Source organism: Hippichthys cyanospilos, chromosome 5, assembly GCF_059441005.1.
Source record: "Hippichthys cyanospilos isolate Australia breed blue-spotted pipefish chromosome 5, RoL_Hcya_1.0, whole genome shotgun sequence".
NCBI lineage: Eukaryota > Metazoa > Chordata > Actinopteri > Syngnathiformes > Syngnathidae > Hippichthys > Hippichthys cyanospilos.
This window is the reverse complement of record NC_142373.1, coordinates 3,426,483-3,448,185: the sequence shown is the minus strand read 5'-3', so window position 1 is coordinate 3,448,185 and position 21,703 is coordinate 3,426,483. Positions and strand designations below refer to the sequence as shown.

At 39.9% G+C, this 21,703-nt stretch overlaps 1 protein-coding gene across 2 annotated transcripts in view; it reads left to right on the top strand.

Annotated features, from left to right (window-relative positions):
* Window positions 1–21,703, top strand: part of LOC148423189 (kalirin-like) — a 156,638-nt gene that overhangs the window by 41,511 nt on the left and 93,424 nt on the right. For both annotated transcript variants that reach the window (XM_088415343.1, XM_088415344.1), the window contains exons 4-16: window positions 673–865; window positions 950–1,123; window positions 3,056–3,139; window positions 3,323–3,454; window positions 3,729–3,851; window positions 5,774–5,896; window positions 5,984–6,175; window positions 7,268–7,399; window positions 9,986–10,084; window positions 10,659–10,790; window positions 14,423–14,545; window positions 19,492–19,683; window positions 20,015–20,184. In XM_088415343.1, the coding sequence (XP_088271469.1) occupies window positions 673–865; window positions 950–1,123; window positions 3,056–3,139; window positions 3,323–3,454; window positions 3,729–3,851; window positions 5,774–5,896; window positions 5,984–6,175; window positions 7,268–7,399; window positions 9,986–10,084; window positions 10,659–10,790; window positions 14,423–14,545; window positions 19,492–19,683; window positions 20,015–20,184 (1,869 nt within the window). The remainder of the gene's footprint in view (window positions 1–672; window positions 866–949; window positions 1,124–3,055; window positions 3,140–3,322; window positions 3,455–3,728; window positions 3,852–5,773; window positions 5,897–5,983; window positions 6,176–7,267; window positions 7,400–9,985; window positions 10,085–10,658; window positions 10,791–14,422; window positions 14,546–19,491; window positions 19,684–20,014; window positions 20,185–21,703) is intronic.

Below are 21,703 nucleotides of genomic sequence, written 5' to 3'. Positions count from 1 at the left end.
CCCACCCCTGACTTAGAGTGTCCAATATACGCACCATGCATGTTTTTGGAGCAAAGGACTTTAATCAAATTGAACAATAAGATGTTTCAATTAATTTACCCTCAATTTATAAAGAGAAATGTACTTCTGTCATGGCATTAAAAAGCATGACATTAGATTGGCTGATATTTGCAGAAACCCTGTTAAAATATAGCCTTCACAAATCCCCATTTGAGAACCGCTGCTCTAGTCCACCTGAACTGAATAAATAACACACATGTACCGTGCACAAAGTAAATCTTTCAAGGGTAAAAAAAAACAATTCAACATAAGTACCTGACGATTGAGTACATAAAAGAAAAGGATCAAAATGGCCTGTAATTGGTCGTCTTTCTCCATAGCAGCCACTGTGCTAATTCAACTGCAGTTTCCATGGCGACTTGGTGAACACTGAATTTTCTCGAGCCAGACTTCCTGAATTTACATAAATAGTGAGCAAGGTGAGGGTGTCTTCAGGTGATGGCAGTTGGTAACACATAGATTTGAAGTTCAAAATTTATTGTGATTTCTGCTTAGAATCACGACAAAGCATTCCTTTCATATGTTTCTTCACATTTTCGTCCATCGGTTGTAGACTTCTTTTAGAAGACCTGATGCTCTATCAAACATTATCTTGACCTGTCTTGACTGTAGTGAGGATGTGTGCAAGAGAGGCTTCACTGTCATCATCGATATGCGGGGCTCCAAGTGGGAGCTAATCAAGCCTCTGCTGAAGACACTGCAGGAGTTTTTCCCGGTCGAGATCTGCGTGGCACTCATCATCAAACCAGACAACTTCTGGCAGAAGCAGAAGACCAACTTTGGCAGCGCAAAGTTCTCCTTTGAAGTGAGTGGTCTCATTAAATCTGAAAAGCAGCCCTCGGCTAAAGTGAATCTCCTGCTGAAAACTCTCTAAATTGTTTTCCACTAGACCAGTATGGTGTCGGTGGAAGGTTTGGCCAAGCTGGTGGATCCCTCGCAGCTGACGGATGACTTTGAAGGCTCTTTGGATTACAACCACGAGGAGTGGATGGACCTGAGAGTCTCCCTGGAGGAGTTCATGTCCAATGCGGTTCATCTTCTGTCCCGATTAGAGGACTTGCAGGTGGGATGATGAATTGGGCTGAAGTGATGAACGTATGGATGACCTGATGAATGATTTGATAAATGGATGTACAGTATACATGTACAGTATGTGCCCGTCACAGTTTTAATGGAAAGGGAAATAAATTGAGGATTGCTCAGTAGATGGATGGGTGGCTGGTTGGTTAGGTCGGAAGTCACCAACTGCTGTTCCATGGCCCATAACCGGTCCGGGGATTTACTTGTATCAGTACCATAATGACGTTTTGGAACTGATTTAGTTCGTTGTTTAACAGTTCACTCATTTATGTTTTGTGGCTTCATCTTAATTGTTTGGCGCCGCTTCTGGCCGCTGTTGATACTACATTTTGTTAGAAGAGGGACGGTGCAGCTTCAATTGAGAACAGCCACTGTAGACACCCCCAAAGTGTTGACCGGTCCGCGATGACAAAAAAGTTGTGAACCCTTGAGGATTCTTGATCGAATGGAATACAGTGAGCCCTCGTTTATCAAGGGGGTTACGTTCCAAAAATAGCACACGCAAAGTGAAATCCGTGTAGTCAGCTTTTTTAATTTTTTTTTTTTTATTTTACAATGCAATATACAATATATTTTAAAGCCCAAAATTGATTTAAAACAATAACTTTAATATAGTAATACAAGGTTGAATACATTGTCACTCACGTATTTCACAGTCCCAGCTGTGCCGCTCCGCTTTAGTGTCTGTTTCTACTGAAGGTGCAGGCGTCTTTCTCCGAGAGTAGAAAATTGTTATGGGTAGTTGTTGGCGCTCTCTTTATAAACGCATATGCACGGACATCGAGTTAAAGTGAAGCCTCTTATAACAATACACTTGAAATTTTAATTTATGACAAAATAAATCCATGTAAAAGTCAGATTTCCAAAGCTGTGCATATTTCCATTGCTGTCTGTGTGCCTACATTAGTGTGTGCGTTTGCTCTCGGCACACCTACGAGTCACATGATTGGCTCCCAGAGACCAAGGTGTCAATCAATGTTCTAACTAGCACTTCTCAACATGTGCGCACTCAGGCAGTTCCTGGAGAGACACATGAGAGACGAAAGCGAACTCTAGGATCCTCTTGCCTTTTGTAATAAATTCACAAGTGATAAACCAATACAGTACAGCGTCAATATTTTAATTCGTAGACAACAGTAAAGCGATAGAGAGGCCGTCAGCTGTCTGTGTTAAATGCAACCAATGAGCTGCTCGTGTTAGCTGGAGTTGCTATTTTCAATAAAAGAAGCGAGCAGACTGAACTAGCAGCCGAGTTCATCCATGTTTATACACAGGAATATTGCAGTAGCGTTCTAGAAGAAAGGATTCTTTTAGCACAGCAAGTTAGAGACCATGGGGCTGCCACAAGGTTTGAGCTGATGGGCTAATGACCCTTGCCATGTTGATCTAGAGTGGAGCATGTAGCCAACCAAACAGGATAATGAGGAGGCAGTGTTTACATTTATTTCAACAGTCCTCCATGAAAATCTCTCCAACGCTCATTTGTGCACTCTAATGCACCCCCCCGCTCCGTGGAGACTTCAGGCTCCCCTCTCTCACTAGCTCGCCCACTCACTCACCTGCAAGCCACACACCTGTCACTACGGAAACGGAAAATTTAAATGATTATAAATTTAAAACAATTGCAGATAAATGTGTTCTTACAACCAACAGTATGTTTTAAATATAATTGTAAGTCGAGTGTAATATCATCAAATGATATTACATGGGGGGTGTCACTCCACCGGAGGCTGCCATGTTTGTTATAGCTACGGGCAATTGTAAATGCAGCACCTCCTGCTGTCCATATTGAAAAACGGTCTAAATCTTACACATTGTCCCCTTAATGGATAACCAATGAAATGAATACATTGATTGAGGGTATCTTCAGATGGATTACGGAAATGTATTTACTTTGATTTGCTTCTTTTCAAAGGAGGTATTGTCCAAGAAAGAATTTCCCTCTGATGTTGAAGGATCGCGTCGGCTAATCGAAGAGCACACACAGCTGAAAAAGAAGGTGAGCACTACCAACATGCAACTTACTCACTATGTGAAGAAAATTATTCATAACATGTTAGGCAGCTGAACTAAAGGGTTCTTCAACATATATTTTACTTTGTTTTTTTTCCTCATTCGTTTCTCAATATTGCAACAGTTTTTGATATTGTGCAAATCGTCTTTCACACCACTTCTTATGAAGGTGCTGAAGGCTCCGGTTGAAGATTTAGACCGGGAAGGTCAACGCTTGCTGCAGTGTATTCGATGTAGTGACGGTTACTCAGGGAGGAGCTGTATCTCCGGTTCCGCTGACTTCCAAAGTCTCGTGCCCAAGGTAACTTGTTTCATCGCCTCTGAATCCAGCCTGGGTTAAATATCGCTGTGACTTTTGAATACAACTCCCATTCGCTAATTTTGGGTGGATGGATTGATGGATGGAGGATGGGTGGATGGATGGATGGATGGATGGAAGGACAGATGGATGGACGGATACTTCCGGGTGGCACAATGCAAGTGACTATTGTTGACCTGAACTGAAACAATGAAACAACCTTAATGTTTTTTTAAGGTTGTGGAACCAAAATAAAATGTGAGTGCATATGTTTCAGGTGGCCAGTCTGCTGGACAAGCTCCACTCCACCCGGCAACATCTTCATCAGATGTGGCATGTTCGGAAGCTGAAGCTGGACCAGTGTTTCCAATTACGACTCTTTGAGCAGGATGCAGAGAAGGTAAGGACCGATATCTTGTGATATCTGCTGCTACTTTAATATAGTTGTAATTTTTGTTATCATGTTATAATGTTATAATTTATCAATGTTGTCGTTTTGGGTCCCGTACTGTTGTGACTGGTGGAGTTTGGTTTTGGTGTGGTTTTAGGACTTGTTTGCTCCTTGGTGTATCAGTTGCCATGATATTTTCTATGGTCCTTTAATTTACTTTTTTTATGTCATACAGGATTGATGTCTCATAGTATTTAGGCTCAAATTTTTCAGTAGCCCGTCATCATAACGTCAAGCTGTCTTCCTAATTTTCTTCCAGGGCTAGTGTTCCAGGTTTTGTTCTCCAAAATTACTTTTCCAAGATTAGTTTTCTGTTCGCTTTTATAGACTTTTACTTCCCCACTTACATGTCCTGTCTGCTTTTGGTTCCAGATTTGTTCCTCCAATACAAGATAGGACTATGAGAACTCTTAAAAAGAGTAAACAGTAAGAATGTTTTTGACTGAGATCAAGTGTCACATGACCTAAAGCAAGGAATTAGTGTTCACTAAAAAAAGGTGTAACAATCAAACATTTGCACCATGTAATTGATCAGCTGCAGTTGTGATTCGATAGATACCATCAATTACCATTCAGAATCATGAATATATCATAAACATCAATGCATCATCTTAAAAAAATATTTATAGTTGTAGCTTGCGGAACTTACAAAATATGTTCTTGCCTCTTCTTCACATTTGTTTAGGAGATCAACAGATGGGAGTCCAGTGACATTTGAGTTTTCACAAATAAATGTTTACAAAGTGTAGAGAATAAATGCAACAGTTTGGTCCACATAAGTGTGAGGGTGCGTGAGGACCTCAGCCTCCCAAAAAGCCATTTTTAGGGTGACACAGCTTGAATTCATTACAACAATAACCGCATGGGTGTTCACTTTTGTGAAGCTGCATAACTCACAAGTTGTGCATGACATTTTTAGAGAATATGTATACATTATATTATATATTATGCAAAAAGAGGAACTCAAATTGCTCAATGTGTATGAGAACTTCTGGTTGGCTACCTGACTTCCTTTTTATCTATAACATGGCAAATATCCATCCACCCATCCTTCCTTCCTTCCTTCCTTTCTTTCCACCCTCCACCCCCCAGTGCTTATCCTCTCTACGGGCGCTGGCTTGCTGGTACCTATCCCACCCATAGTCGGGCAGTTGGTGGGGGACACCCTGGAATGGTTTCCAGCCAATTGCATCCATCCATCATCCTAAATGCTTATCGTCACGAGGCTCTCAGATGATGGAGACTATATAAACAGCGTGAATAATGGGGTCAAAATCAGGCATTTTACTGAGATTAAAATGCAAAACAATGTCATTACACCATTCTCATTAACATCCTTTCATCCTATCAAATCAGTCCCCATGGGAACCCAGTATTCATAACAACAGTTTCTCCCGTGGGTGAATTATTTACTACTGATGTTGATTGTCTGTTGGTGTTGATGTTGATTGATTGTGCTCCCAAACACACATTTTCACCGCTTCAGCATTTTCTAACAGTAAAATGTTGTAATTAATAAATGTAACGTTGCTGTGTACTTAGCTTAGTCCGTGCAAAATACAGTATCCCCTCCTCAATTCCGGAACCAAAACAAAACGAAAAGATGTGGTAAAGGTCAGAGATGGCACAAGAAAGCAGGACTATTACAGAAATACAGTTTAAAAATGCTATTCATTTTTCAGGACTGATGTGTAAGCCTTGGCGGACATCTTCACTCTGGATAATCTTAAATTAATTCGTAACAGCAGCTTTTTGAATGGAAAACAGATGAATCAACCTTATTCTTAATTGTAGCCTGCACATCTGGACTTATGAAGAAGTGAGGTGATGCTAAACTAGCTGTTAGCTGTAATCAAATTCTATTTGTGCAGATGTTTGACTGGATCAGCCACAACAAGGAGTTATTTCTACAGAGCCATACCGAGATCGGCCGAGCATACCAACATGCTGCCGAGCTCCAGACACAACACAACCACTTTGCCATGAACTCTATGGTAACCACACTCCGTCGACTCACACAATGAAATCTCATTGCATATACATTGTAATGTACTATACCGTTTTCATTTTTCCCCCTTCAGAATGCTTACGTCAACATCAACAGGATCATGTCCGTAGCGGGTCGCCTTGCGGAGGCAGGACACTACGCCTCTACGCAGATTAAACAGATATCAAGCCAGCTGGACCTGGACTGGAAAAGCTTTGCTGCTGCTCTTGATGAACGCTCGACCATACTTGCAATGTCTGCTGTTTTTCACCAAAAAGCAGAACAGGTGAACCCCTAGGCATTGTTCAGTAGTATTTTCCTGGTCTTGTTTCTCAAAACATATAAAAGGTTAAAAGTATCACGACACATTTGTCCAGAATGTAACATATCAATTACTCACATATCACTAAAATGTGCATCGAAATGGGAATTGGTCAATAGGGGCCAACATTAACACTGACCCAGGGTTACCGTGCCCCACTGTCGAGCCATCGGCTAGCAATAAATGCTGTTCCTTCCAGGCCAGTACCAATTTGAATGTGACCATATATTTTCATCTGCTAAAAATGTCATAGAAGGGCATTTTTGGTTTTGTTTGGAAAGCAAATGCTAAGTAAATATTTGAATAATTTGTGGTTAATATTAAATTTAATATAGTATGAAATTGTAATTCTTTGAGTTTTGTTTGTTAATTATTCAGGAATTGTCATGAACTACTGAATACCAACGGCACAAAAGAAATGTATTGTATCCATAAATTATAGTATAAAGACACTAAATACAAAATAATTACAGCAATTTATGATACTATATGACTCCATTGCTGATTTTAGTACAATCACATATAGTTTCAAAAATATTTGTCCGAAATCAACACCTTTTTCTGCCCAAAAGGTAAACAATGTACACACATGGTAAAAATATGCTTGAGTCCTAAGTATGTAGCATATACTGCACAACAGAGAATGAAGGATGATGATTATAGCTAACTTGTTCACGTCTTTACCTGTAGTGTACAGATAGGTACAATAAGTCCTCCTGGTTGTTTATGTAAAAGTACAGTTTACTACAGTTTTACACTTTCTGTTTTTAATGGCTAACAGTTTTGCATCATTATATTGTTGGCCTTTGTTGTAATAACTTGAAGATTTAGCATATCGTAAGTGCAAACTTCATTGACATACTGCATATGCCTCTGTTTACTTTCAAAAATGGTTTGGGGGGCTTTAAATAAGTGGCAAAAGAAAGTGGAAAAGAACTTAAATAAATGATAAGAATACTGCCATTAGGAGGAATGTTAAAATAAGAAAAATGAATCAGAGGAGCAATTTTCAATCAATTTTGTGATAACTCGTTCACTCCTATTTCTTTGCTGCAGTTCTTGTCAGAGGTGGAGGCATGGTGCAAGGTCTGCAGTGAGGGGGGTCTCCCGACTGAGATGCAAGAACTAGAGCTGGCCATCCACCGCCATCAGAGCCTCTATGAGCAGGTCACACAGGCCTACACTGAGGTAAAAAGACAACAACAACAACTGAAAAGACATGATTGATGTTTTTACTTGCATACGTTTCATCTGTGTTTTTAACCTGAGCTGCATACAATTTTGAAGATTTTTCTTTAGAAAGGTTCCCATAAAAATGCACAGATCACCGCAAGTTTAGCAGTGCTTGGAAAACCTGTGTAATTTTAAGATTTGACATCAGCCGTCCTATGTTAAATACCTTTCTAAATTAAAAGTGTTATTGCTTTGCAATAGAGATTGGTTAATGTTGGTGAAAACTGAAGATTGGAGAAAATTGGAGACACAAGTCCTGATTTGAATGGAGGTATAATCCAGAGCGGTCTTGGTTCTGCATTTGTATCAGACCTGGATTATTAGGTAATAATTGTGACTCAAGGAGAGTAAAAGCAAGCCCAATTTATTTCTGTTGTCTCTTTTGGTTTTAAATGTACTTCAAAACGTGACCACGTGGACTGAAACTTTGAATTATTTTTAATTGTGTGTTTTATGGAGGGGGGAGGGGATTAAGTAAGCATTTGAAAAAGCACATGCTGTGAGCATTGTTGAGCGTTAATTATTAAAAAAAAACAAACAAAAAAAAAAAACGGTGGAGATTTACAAGTACAGGGAAGCATTTCATATGTTATGAGGGTAGCAAAGCCTTTGATTCTCCCAGCATGGACTCAAGGATCTCTTGGCGTTGTAGTATACTGACAGCTTTTTCTGCCTCTGTTTGAGTGCTTTTCTCTGGGCCCATAGGAACTTTAGAAAGCTGTACTTTTCAGAGATGTGTTTTGGTCAGTCTCTGCCAGGTCATCTGTGAGCTACTTTATGACAGCTTTCCCCATCTGTTAGTCAGATAGTCGGGCAATATATTACCGTTGCAGGCTTTTGAGGGTTATTCAGATAGTGGAGGCATTTTCTCTCCCCCAACAAAAAAGATTGTGAAGTCATCGCTGACTCCCCTTTAGACTGACGTGCTATGTCACTTGGCAAACTTAATCTACACCACTGCCCAAGCCTTTAACTCATCTGTCTTTCCCTGCAATCTAAATGTACACGATGCTGCCTGGAAGAGGTAGGTCAACATTATATTGTTGTTCCTCAATGGGTTTGTCTCTGAACAGATGGTCCTGTCGAACATTTATCTTGCCTCACTAAGGATTATCTCCATTGCTGCTACTAACAGAATTGAATACATGGCACAGGCAAGCTTTGGTGAAGTCTTGGAGGGCAAAGCACAACTCCTGGTAATTGAGGAATGTTGCATCTGGGTTATTGATGCAAGCTTTTGTGGTGAATTTAAAGCTTGTAGTGGTTATGGCCCAGCTGCGTTTCCGGAATCTGCCGCCAGGCAACACTGGTTGGTGATGAAAATGAAGACCTCCTCAGTCATCTTGGTTAGAAAAAGATTTATTCTATACTTTCATACTACTAATGTTAACATGCCTCCAAAATGGCGAGTGCCCTTGTGGCTCTTTTGTTCTTCCTTTAAACTCGTTTATCTCCTCCTTTATTACTCAAATTACTTGTCTGTGGCAAAACCCATTGGTTAAGAGGTCAGATGGTCAGGGTCCAGCAACCCCCAGCCCCCAAGGCAGGCCTAAAAGGAATGCCTTTGTCTCTGTTATCTGACTTAAAAGTTACACTGGCAAATACTGCAATAAGGCTTCAACAAAATACTGAAGAAATGAATAAAGTAAATGAATATCCCAAAATACACTTCATATTGAAGAAGAAATGATATCTTTGATGAACTGGTTTTGGCACTGAACCATATGTATGGTGACTCACCATTGGTGGTTAAAGGTAAGTGGTTAAAGCACAACTTAAGAACTTTCAGGTTTTGTCGTTTATATGGACAAAAGTGGTAGTGTTTTGAGTAACAGAAGACTACAATTCCCATGAGGACCATTGCATAGCACCATGAAAGCCTAAGCTCTGATTGCCTGCATTCAGATTACATTTTTGGTTCTCGTGCCTGTGTGAAGCATGAGTAATGATGAGGTATTAAATTGTTTTACAAGCCTTCAAAATAACAAAGATAGACACAAAACCTCAAATTATTCATAGCCTTGTTTCTTCTTTCAAGGCCGCCATCATTTGTGATCTCCAACAGTTAATCATCTTCTTGCACAGCCATGCTAGATTCACCTGGTTGATTAACAAATGGGTGCTGAAGCATTTCTGGCTAGTTTGTGGGTCCTTTTCATCTGGAAAGAAGCACTCAAACTCCTTACTCCAAGAAATCATTATTTCAAGTAGGACTCCTGCTATTGCCTATTTACTTGGCCTTTTACCCTTCCCAAAGAAAATGTTACCTTAATAACAAGTTATCCCATCACAGACCAGCTCCATCTGCCAATAGCCAGGTCCAGATTTCACGCTGAATATGTGATTTTGGGAATAAATGGATACAAGGTCATTATTATAAATACTTTTTCTGACATTTGTTCTAGTTGTCAACAATGAGCTCTTTCTAATGTAAAACATGCCTGTGCTTATTCATGGTTGGACAACATAGCCTTAGAACAACTGCTTTCTATTCATCTCTAATTTTATTCCTATTTCTCATTCTTTTTTGCATGTGTCCAGGTGAGTCAGGATGGAAAGGCTCTGCTAGACGTCCTTCAAAGACCTCTTAGCCCTGGCAACTCAGAGTCTCTGACAGCCACCGCCAACTACTCCAAAGCGGTAAGTACCTTTCAAAACATGACACTTAATAAAGGGTAGAACACAGCCAAGGCCAAACATTCCTTATCTCAATTGCAAAATATCTGCACCATACTGTCCAAAATTGCAAATTCCAGAAAAGTTGTCAGAAAATTTTGCAAGATTTTCCTTTGGAGTTGATTGAAAAACACTGTACTTGAAAATTTCCTAATCTGGTATGACATAATTGCAAATTCCTTTTTCTTTTTTTTTTATTCACGGTATATTAGTGCATCTATATTGAGGACTTAGTAGGGCTGCACAATTAATCGAATTTCACAATATTTCACAATATTGGCTGCCACGATTAATTAAGCTGATTCTCTGCGATATTAAATTTAAAAAGCCAGCTACACTACATGTCAAATCAAGTACTTTGTCATTCTACCACCAGGGAACAATGTTTCCACCACATGTTTGCATAACAAAAGCCTATGCTTTTATCACCCTAATATAATATTCAACCAGTATGAAATGGTGTTGAGTTTCTCACTCATCTTATCTTAAATCTCAGTCACATTTTTTTAAGTAATGAATGGTATGTTTTTCTGTGTAGGTTCATTGTATCCTGGATGTGGTCCATGAAGTGCTCCACCATCAGCGCCGTCTGGAGAACATTTGGCAGCACCGAAAGGTCCGACTGCATCAGAGACTGCAGCTGTGTGTATTTCAGCAGGATGTCCAACAGGTACACACCCTCCCACCCCCCCAACACGCACACACACACACACACACACACACACACACACGCTCGTAGACTCACAAACCCACATGAAAATAAATACACATAGATACACATTCACATACTTATGCACTTAGTAAGTGAAAACAATACAAAACAAGGAAGAGAGAGTATTTCATAAAGCTGCAGTGGAGTGTGTCATTCTGTGGCGACATGTGTTTTCCATCAGCTCTTTTCATCCATCATTTTCCTAAAACCCGAAAAACTTATCAAATCCGAGTGGATCTTTGCTCCTCTGACGCCTTGGCATATATATGAAGCATGGAAATGTGTCTGAAGGTTAGGATATGACATGATTTTAAAACCACTATTAAGAAAAAACAGGCCTTTATTAAGTGTCTCCAAATATATGAACAAAAGTACTGAACAAAAGTACTGAGTAATTTCTTCGTTGTTTGGAGTCTATTTGTTTTCTATCAAATTTACGCTCCTTGTCCTTGTTCCAACAACAAAGACAAAATAAGTCTTGCAGCAGTGCCAGTAACCTACCAAATTCACAATTCATTTTTTTTCTTGACTTTACAGTTTGTTGCAGGTGGAATTTGTAACCCATACATTTTTCCGTGACATACTGACATCCATCCAAAGTAACATTTCCATACAATTTTGTAGTGGAGTTCCTCAGGGAGAGGTTTTAGGTCTACTCATTTATCAAATGAATGCAAAGGGGGAAACAACGGCCCCTTTTCACTTTCCAACGATGGCTCTCACTTCTTCTACATTTTGGAACAATGTTCCGCAGATCAAATTTGACGTTTCTGCCAAAAATAGATTATTGGTGATGTCTAGTAATATCAATCTACTGCTCGCTGTTGCTAAATTTCCAATAAGGCTACTTGGGATATAATCCATGTAAATAAACTAATGTTTTAATTGTTCTTAGCACACAATGCTCAAGTTTTTGATAAAACAAAAAAGAATAACTAAAATAAATTGGCGAGAACCCAACACCAGAACCATTAACAATCTTGAATCATCTATAATGTGTGAAGGAAGCAGGTGAGAATTCCTACACACATGAAAACTGCTTAAGAAGTCCCAGAGGGGAGGACACGAGCGAAACACCGAACAAAGAAGAGATCACATCGAGCGGGGGCAGTAAATTCAGTGGGAGAACACAGTTTTGCCAAAAACAGCCGTCACGTATCGGCGGCTATGAGCCCCCCGAGATAGCCATCGAGCGAGCGCTGTCTGGCGTGGCGACGCACATGTGGAAAGCGCAGCACGCTTCTAATGCTAAATAAATCACAGCCCATCGGCAGATGATAGTTCCTCGCGAGCGGAAGACACACGAGCGAAGGTGTAGATGGAGCATATGAGGTGTGCAGTTTGGTTTGGCACGTCCAACCTTCAACCGGCCATGTGCTCCATTAAAACAAATCATTTTGAAAAGAGCTGATGACATGCACATTTACACTCATTGCTCATTTATCTTCCGTTTTACTTGTTGTTTTTATTTTTTTTTGCATGCCCAAACTTTTGTTAGGGGAAAGCTTGAGATATGTGAAGTGAAAATGAGAAAATCAGTCAAACAATAGAATAGTATTAAAAAAGAATAGAACAGAACATAATAGAATGCCTTTATGATTCATTATATAGCAGGTATACAACGAAATTGGGAGCGCTGCTCTGATCAGTGCATATTAAATAAATATAAACAATAAGTAGACTAAAAAAAGGTGGCCCGGTGGAAGAGTGGTTAGCACGCCCACCTCACAGTTTAGGGTCCCGAGTTCAATTCCAACTGGAGTTTGCGTGTTCTCCTCAAGCACACGTGGGTTCTCTCCAAGCACTCCGACTTCCTCCCACACTCCAAAAACATGCGTGGCAGGTGCATTGGACACACTAAATTTGTCTTAGCTGTGATTGGGTGCATGAATTGTTGTCTGCTTCTGTATGCCCTGCGATTGGCTAGCAACCAGTCCAGGGTGTCCCGTGCCTACTGCCCGAAGATGGCTGGGATAGGTACCAGCAAGCCAGCGACCCCAGTAGGCTGCTATAGAAAATGGATGGAAGTTCTAATTTTCAGTGTGTTCTTGTTTTGTTCTAATTCAAAGCTAACCACAAATTACTAACTGCTAATAGCTACAATGTGTCACTTTTGTCTTATAGGGTGAATGATGATGAGTGATTTGTTCCTTTTTTACAGTGCAGTTTCTATGGTCCATTCCTTCGCTTTATTATGTTATATGAAATGTTCCATCATTTTTGTGGTTAATAGGAACTGCCCCCGCAATATTAATGCATGTGTATGTGGGTACCAGAATTGTTTAAATATGTGAAAAGTATATATATATATATATATATATATATATATATATATATATATATATATATATATATATATATATATATATATATATATCCTCAACGTATGTCCTTCCATGCATGCACGCCTCATTCACTACCTCTCTCACCTCTCTCACTCGCATGCCACACACACCTTTGTCACCTAAAGGCACAATACATGCAACAATATAGGTTGAGGTTCACTTGGAGACTACTGCTAGAGGTACTCAACAGACAGTCAACAGCATGTACAAGACTGGCAAGACAGTTATTGTGTCATGTACACTCCTACAAGAAGTGGGATTCGCCCCCGGCGCGACATCGACCAGTGGATTACTCCACTCCAGGAGTGGATTACAAGTCCTGTTTCATCTCTCTGATATGCAGGGAAACCTTCACAGCGCTTCTTTCCACAATATAGCTTATCTTTTTCTCTTGGTTCTTGTGACGACGGTGACCCAGGCAAACAAGAAGTGAACTCCAGAACACGCTGTAGGTGGCTTTGGTGTGAAAAAATCTTTATTCCCAAAAAGAGCATGCGACGCGTGAATTAACAACAAACGTTCCTCAAAGTGCAACACAAAGGTGAAAATGAGATCCAAAGTACAAATCAAAGAGACAATGCAAAAGGGCAATTTAACTCATTAGACTTGGTGGCAGAACCAGCAGGAGGATGTCGCCAAGAAACACCAAGTACCAACTCAAAAAAACTTTTAACGCTAGGAAACGAGAGACTGAGAAACAGGAGACTGGGATTGGCACTGGAAGGCTCCATAATGCAATAATCCGGCGATGTCCTCCTACTTCGGCCGCACCAATAAAGTCCCCTGATTGCAATGCGCAGCAGGTGTGCGGCCGGTGCTTTCGCCCCCTAATCTGTGAACAGGACACAATATTAGGTACATGGGATGTGACAGTTCTCAGCGATATATTGTCAGAAGCTCAAGATCAATAACTGCCATGCAAAGCTATCTTCCTACATTCCTTCCAGTTTTAATGTTCCAGGTTAGTTTTTTAGGTCTGGTTTTTGCAGACCAAGTTTTCTCCTTCATTATATATGCAAAGACATTGCTTCTCTACTTCCATGTTCGGCCTGCTTCTGGGTTCACATTCTTCTCCTCACATAACATAAATCAGATGGTTACTCATTCTATTGATTTATACACATTGACTGGTGCACATATTGATGAAACTGCTATGGTAACAATTTGCTTGAGTTTGTGTGGTGGCAAAATTGATTCACTTAGTTCTCCAAAAATTGCTTTGAATTGTGCACTCCTTCTCTCCAGGTGATGGACTGGATTGAAAACCATGGCGAGGCTTTCCTCAGCAAGCATACCGGAGTGGGAAAGTCTCTTCATCGAGCTCGAGCACTGCAGAAACGACACGATGACTTTGAAGATGTTGCTCAGGTTGGACATTGTTTTCTATAAAAGGATAATATTATAATAAATAGGCATGATGACTTTGGCCGTCACCCCTCGGTGAGCTTTTGCCCCTCCTATAGCCATCATTCCTCTGTGAGCTGTCGCCTTACCGTGGTGGAAGGATTCGCATGTCCCAGTGATCCTCGGAGCTAAGTTGGGTCAGAGTAGGGTCACCCATGGCAAACAGGTCCTAAGTGAAGGCTCATAGTTCCCTTATGATGAATACAACACTTGGATTGTGTCTACCCTTGCTCGGATGAAGGTCATTGTCCCCCTCTGGCGGTGGGACCCACTGGCAAGCGCCTGGTGGCTGGACCTGCACCCATGGGGTCTGGCCGGGGGCAACATGGGTCCCCCCTCCCATGGGCTCACCATCTGTAGAAGGGGTCGTCTGCAGAGAGAGCTGGGCGGTTGCCAAGGACATGTACCTTAGCAGACCGATCCCCAAGTAGCTCAAGTAGTAGAAGTAGCTCTTGGTACATGCAAAGTCACCGCTTTGGCAGGGAAGGAGCCTGAGCTGGTGTACGAGGCCGAAAGGTTCAGACTCAATATAGTCGGACTTTCCTCCACACACAGCTTGTGTTCTGGTACCAGTCCTCTCAAGAATGACCTCTATTCCACTCTGGAGGTGCCCGCAGTGAGATCGCACAGAGCATGTAAGGGCATACACATTGCCCTCCAGCGGTGAGGTCTTTAATTGTTGTTTGTGCTTACATTATGCACCTAAAAACACTTCAGAATACCTACGCTTTATAAAGTCTTTGGAGGGTGAGCTGGAGAATGCTCCCTCTGGGGACTCCCCCATTCTGTTAGGGACTTCAGTGCTCCTGTGGGCAATTCAAGTTTCAAGAGTTTTTATTGTCATATGTATAGTATTATTATACCACACCATAAAATTCTTATTCCGGTCACTTTGCCGGGCAGACTACATTCCATGTTCGAGCAATAAATAGCAATAAGACTATGAAGTGACAGTGCGACCTGCAGAGATTTGATTGGGAGGTATCCCTGGTCTGAACCAGAGCAATGTTTTGTTACGAGACTTCAGCGATTGTCCATAACAAACACAATGTTCAAGCATAAGGGCGACCACATGTGCATTTGGCACCTAGCCAGCCAGCTATGAGTAGTGTCCAAATTATTCTCACATCCAAATTTTCAGTCAAGCTCAACAGTCGTCCTCTCCTGCCTACATGTGATGAATAACACACGTGGAACTCTGAACTCATCAGAAGACACAAGAATGCTACCGTCCCTTCACAACCTTCTAGTAGGCTCTGTGTAATGAATCTAAAATGTGATGGTTGAAGTTTCTTAAAACGAAAACTAAAAAAAAAAAATATTGGGTTGTTTCAATTGTATGGGTCAATCATGAGTCTTTTGAGCAATCATGAGTCTGAAGGCCTAGCAAAGTTGTGCATCGATTTAGCAACAAATAGAAGCTCAAATGATTAACAAAACGCAATAGTTACCCACATGTGATTGCAGTTTGCACAACCAAGGCACCCTACCAAATGAAGACAAAAGACGGGTGGAAATTATGAATAACATTTTACAAATTTATGCAAAGTTTCAAATGCAAGTTCTTTTAATAATTGAGGCCTGCAAAGAAGCCTTTTTCGGCCCTGACTAGTAGCACAATACTCCATCCCACAGAGCTTGAAGGCTGAAAGTTATTTAAAAAATAAATAATAATAATGAATGTACTGTATGATTTAATTAAAACTGGGCTTGATTTTAAAAGATGTTTTTTGCAGATGTACCCATAACAAAGTACCTGTCATTAGTAATTACATGTGAGATGTGCTCATTCTTTAAGTCATGTGATCTTGTGCAGTTTACAATTTTCAGTTTATGCAGACGTTTGACCGCAATACAAATACCCTAAATGTCATTATACTAACGGGAATCTTAAAACTATGATACTGTAACTGTCATAAATGTATTGTATTTTTTTTCTTGATAATGTTGGTCACAGTGTTTGAAACCGTTTGAAACAGTTCAGAGAACTGTCTGGTTCCCAACTCTATTGGCGTAGGTTACTCCCTAAACATGCAACTGCTGCTCATTAAAAGCTCATGGGGGAATCTGGAAACAGTGAAAGCATAAAATAGTACAAGATTGATCATCCATACTAAATAAGAAACGAAAGTTACGCAGAGGTCAGAGAGTGCCTTCACGAGATTTGTAACCTGTAACAACCCTGATCATTCACCCCCCTCGCCCCATCCCTACACACAGCAGATATATATATATATATATATATATATATATATATATATATATATATATATATATATATATATATATATATATATATATATATATATATATAAATAGCCGCACTTTCTCACTACCCGAGCTGGCTTCAGGCAGTCGGCAGGGGACACCCTGACCTGGTTGCCACCTGGAATTGAACACTGGTCCCTTAACTGTGAGGTGGACGTGCTAATCGAGCTGCCGGTGATGTCATATATTTATATACAAAATCATCTCACATCCACTACATATGGCAAAGTTCAAAATCCAAAAAGGAGACTTTCTGCCTCTATCCACCTGGATGAACAAGAACACAACCTTGCTTCGATCGTAATGGTCAGCTTGACAGAATGTTCTTATCCAGTGATCTGTTTTATAACATGCTAAATAGAAATGATAACACCCGACTTGTTGTAATGTGGGTCATGTTAATGTGATTTTACTTTAAGTTAAAACGTATTATATTTCCAACCATTTTCACAACATAATGAGTCATTCTGAGTTTTGGCCATCGTTTTCTGGGTCTTTATGTATTCAACTGACATGGATGATGATACGTTAGCAGTAATCTTTCAGCAGTCATGCAGCACAAAGTATTAATCTCCTGTAAATTGTAATCTTCGGACTAAGCCTTCCCCTACATTCGGGAAGATCCAGAAGTCTCATCCCATCTGAAGATGTTGAGACGTGATGTGTGTCTACAGACAAAATGCGTAATGAAGCCACACTATAATTCATGTGGATCATAAAAGATTTACCCTTCAGAGAGTCTTTAATCCCTTTGAGACACGTTCAGGGAGAAAATGTTAAAAATTCTCTAACCAGAATCAGCACTAGTATGATACCGGATATACGGTATATCGTAATATGGAAAACATGATTCATAATATGACAAAAATCATGATACAAAAGCCACTTCAGAGGGGATTGATATATAAAACTAAATATTACAAAAATAAGGCGTTTTAAAACCGATAGGCGATATATTGGAAAATTACTATTACATATTATTAATATGTCATATTACAATATGCGTATTCCATCCATTCATATTGCAATATATCGATACATCAATAATAGTGTCCTGCCCTACTGATAATTAAATTATAAAGTACAAAATTGTAGGATGCCGTTCGGGCCTGTTCCACTGCAGTCAGTCACTCTTTCAAGCAACCAATGGCCTGCATCAAATATGCGTTTTGCTCTTGTCCAGGAAAGGCAAGAGTGACGTTTTTTTTTTTTTTTTAATTCCCAAATTCCCATTTATTTATTTATTTATTTATTTATTTATTTTTTGACTTTAGTAACTTCAACCTCACCAGTACTTTGTTTTATTTGTAGTGTATGTGACAGCTGAAATTTAGACAAATTTAGACAAATCTTAATGAAACCATCTTCTGAAGTTGTAGGACAGGCAGTTATAAAGAGAGCTGACATGGAACATATCAAAGTAATGTAAGTCATGTTAATGCAGTCCAGTGGACATGATTGGTAATTGCACTACTCTTGTTCTCTGATATCCCTCAGATGTGGGATACTAAACCTGGCCTTGTTTAGTGTTAATTGCAGTTTAAGTAGAGAACCACAGGCTTGGTATTGATTATAAGTGGAGTTACAAAAACAGAAAAAAGAATTAATATGAATGCAGACAAAGTAGACCAACAATGACGGACCAAAAAAAAAAAGAAAAATCACATTTCGCCCTATAGTGCTGGGGAAAGCGTGGGCAAAAATACACTGTTGAACCAACGATTACAATTTTGCCTGGCTCAACAAAAATGACGAGCCGGCAATGACGGAAAGGGGGCGGCGCTCTGACGAATGCCAAACCAGCAAAAAACTAAATGTTGCCCACTTCTGCTTGTGATGTGTTTTCACTGACTTAATACATGAAACAAAAGATGTACATACAGAATTCGCACAAACATATTGTCTCTATAGTGTCAACACCTGAACGTGAAACATGGGAAATAATCTTTTTTAAGCGAATAAAATAAAACTTTAAAATTTATATACCAATTAGTTGCCCTGAACTAAATTATTTCAGAATTAATTTGATTGTGGGTAACATCCATTACTGAACTCCACAGACCATGGTTGGCAATTATTTTGCTTGTGTGATATTCTACACTCCTCTAGTATACCATTTATAGACATTTACATTAGTTTGTTTTTTAATGTGATTAATGCGATTTGTCATGTGTATTATTTATTGGCCGACTCATTGTTGAGGGCAGTTTCCAATCGGAGGGATCTTTTTTTTTCATGCTGTCATGACACGCAAAGTACCGTGATTGTCAATTGAAAGCAAAACACTCAAACTTGAACCCTGCAGTGTAATCCAATCTCAGAGGTACTGGCTGTTGTAACTGATGTCCATACAGTACAGCAATAGGTAACTTCCTGATCAAATAACAGAGGATTATCCCCCCCCCCCCCCCCCCCCCAAAAAAAAATAAAAAAATTAAAACAATAAAAATCTGAAAATTTCCAAATACTGAACCGTGGTTTACTGTTGGTAAATTGGAAAAAAGTGATCAAGAAAAATGCAAGTCACACTGCAATGGAAAAACATGTTGTTTTCAGTTCTCCAAAAGACGTCGGCTGTGCTACTGAATCATAAAACTTTGCAAAATAAACAGCCAGAGTAATGATTGTATGTATCCTTCCAGAACACATATACTAACGCAGATAAGCTACTGGAGGCAGCCGAGCAGCTGGCCCAGACGGGTGAATGCGACCCGGAGGAAATCTACAAGGCGGCGCGCCATTTGGAAGTTCGAATTCAAGACTTTGTGCGCCGTGTCGAGCACAGGAAGCTTCTGCTTGACATGTCGGTGTCCTTCCACACGCACACCAAAGAGGTGAAACACTTTCACATTTTTTATTCACTGGATCAAATTAAATCGTGACATTATAAAATGTTATTGAATCGTATTACATCACAAGTCGAGATACATATCAAATCGTCTTTTAAGAAAGTAAGAAAGTAGAGAACAAGAGAACAAAAGGCAGAAGAAACTGCTTTTGATATGTGTAAACAAATACAGTAGCAATCTAATGATGTGTAAATTATATGAAACTGCTTAAAGGCCTTGAGTTTGACACCTGTGTCTTTGTGGAACTATTGCTCTAGCTCCAGTGTAAAGTACTATCAATTTGTGTATCATTGGTGTTCCATTCATTCTGCTGCAGCTGTGGTCCTGGATGGAGGAGCTTCAAAAGCAGCTGCTGGATGACGTGAGCTGCGACACTGTAGAATCTGTGCAGGCACTCATTCAGCAGTTCCAGCAACAGCAGACAGCCACTCTGGAAGCCACACTCAATGTCATTAAGGAAGGGGAGGAGCTTATGCAGCAACTCAGGTACTCTAATACTATAATCAACTAAAGTGATGTAATTACTGTAATGAATTGTTTTTTACTGTAACGTGGTAATATAATCTATTACACACAAAAATAGTCATTTTGTACTTGTTACAATTGAGAGTAAAGTAATGCATTACAATGCATTTTTTGCCTGAAATCAGTGGGGGATTTTTTTCCCCACCATAATTCGACCAAAACACTGCGAGATGGGAGGAGAAAAGTCTGGGGCAAAATGTTTGTTTGATCTACTACAGCTGAGATGAAATGGCAGGTTGAAAATGGACAATATGCACACTAGATGGACATACGACCATTGCTTTCAGTTCATCAGCGATAAAGACAAGAAAAATATAATCGTTAGGTGCACTTTGTGCGCGACACCTAAAAAGCTGTCCACTTTGCGAAATAGTACCTGTAATTTGACAAACCATATAGAGGGGCCATAGTAACGTGAAGTTAGCGAAAATAAAACACGTGGAGGATTGAAACACAACAGGCAGGCTGGCAAGGGACGAGACGAAACCGACATATGACAGGTGAAACGCGACTACCATGAGACTATGATCCGGCAAAGGTTGTAACGAAAACTGGGCTTAAATACACACACACACACACACTAATTAGACGGAACCGCAACACACACACTAATTAGACGGATGCGCAACAGCTGGAAGGGGATCAATAGGCAGGAGAATCGGATTGGCGGACACACGCGGGCAGGTAAACACAGACAGGTGGATCAAATCAAAACTAATGTGCTGTGATACGAGGAGCTGAAACAGGAACTATGTAAACAGAAAAGAACAGAACCCCCCCAAAATGAACCCACAAGCAAAAACAAACATGACATTAACATTGTTGTAGTTATTGTAAACTACAGGCAGCCTTCAAGCAATTGCTACTTTCACAAAAACTTGGCACAATAACACACATAAACAAAGACAAATCATTCAGTATACAGTATATTTTCTCTACTCAGCGATATCGCCCATAACAGAAGCTTAGACTTTTTTGGGACCTTTATGCCTTTTTTTCTCACTGTTCATACAGTGCCAGTCATATTCCAACCCTCCTTTACACCACCATATTAAAAAATGTAATATATACACATGTATGATATTTATGCACTTGCGCTTGAATATTTGGATTCTTAAAAGTAGTCTTGGGCTATAATATTGCTCTATTGCGATATACAAAGTGACACTATAGACGTACTGCAATACGACGTTCAGCTTCCAATACGTCGCGTTTCAGGTTTAAACACCTTATTTTCATAAGATTTTGTGGGTTTTTTTGTTGTTGTTGTTAATCAATCCGCTTCAGAGTGGCTTTTGTATGATGGTTTTTGTCATATAATGAATCATGTTTTACATCTAAATCATTCCAAGCACTTCAAAAACAGCTTATTAAATGTTACAATAGCTTACTTTTTGAGTGAGGCCATGTGGCAGCAGAGGAGGAGGGCAAACAGCAGAAAATGAAAACGTTATGATACGAAGATAACATTTCATTCGTT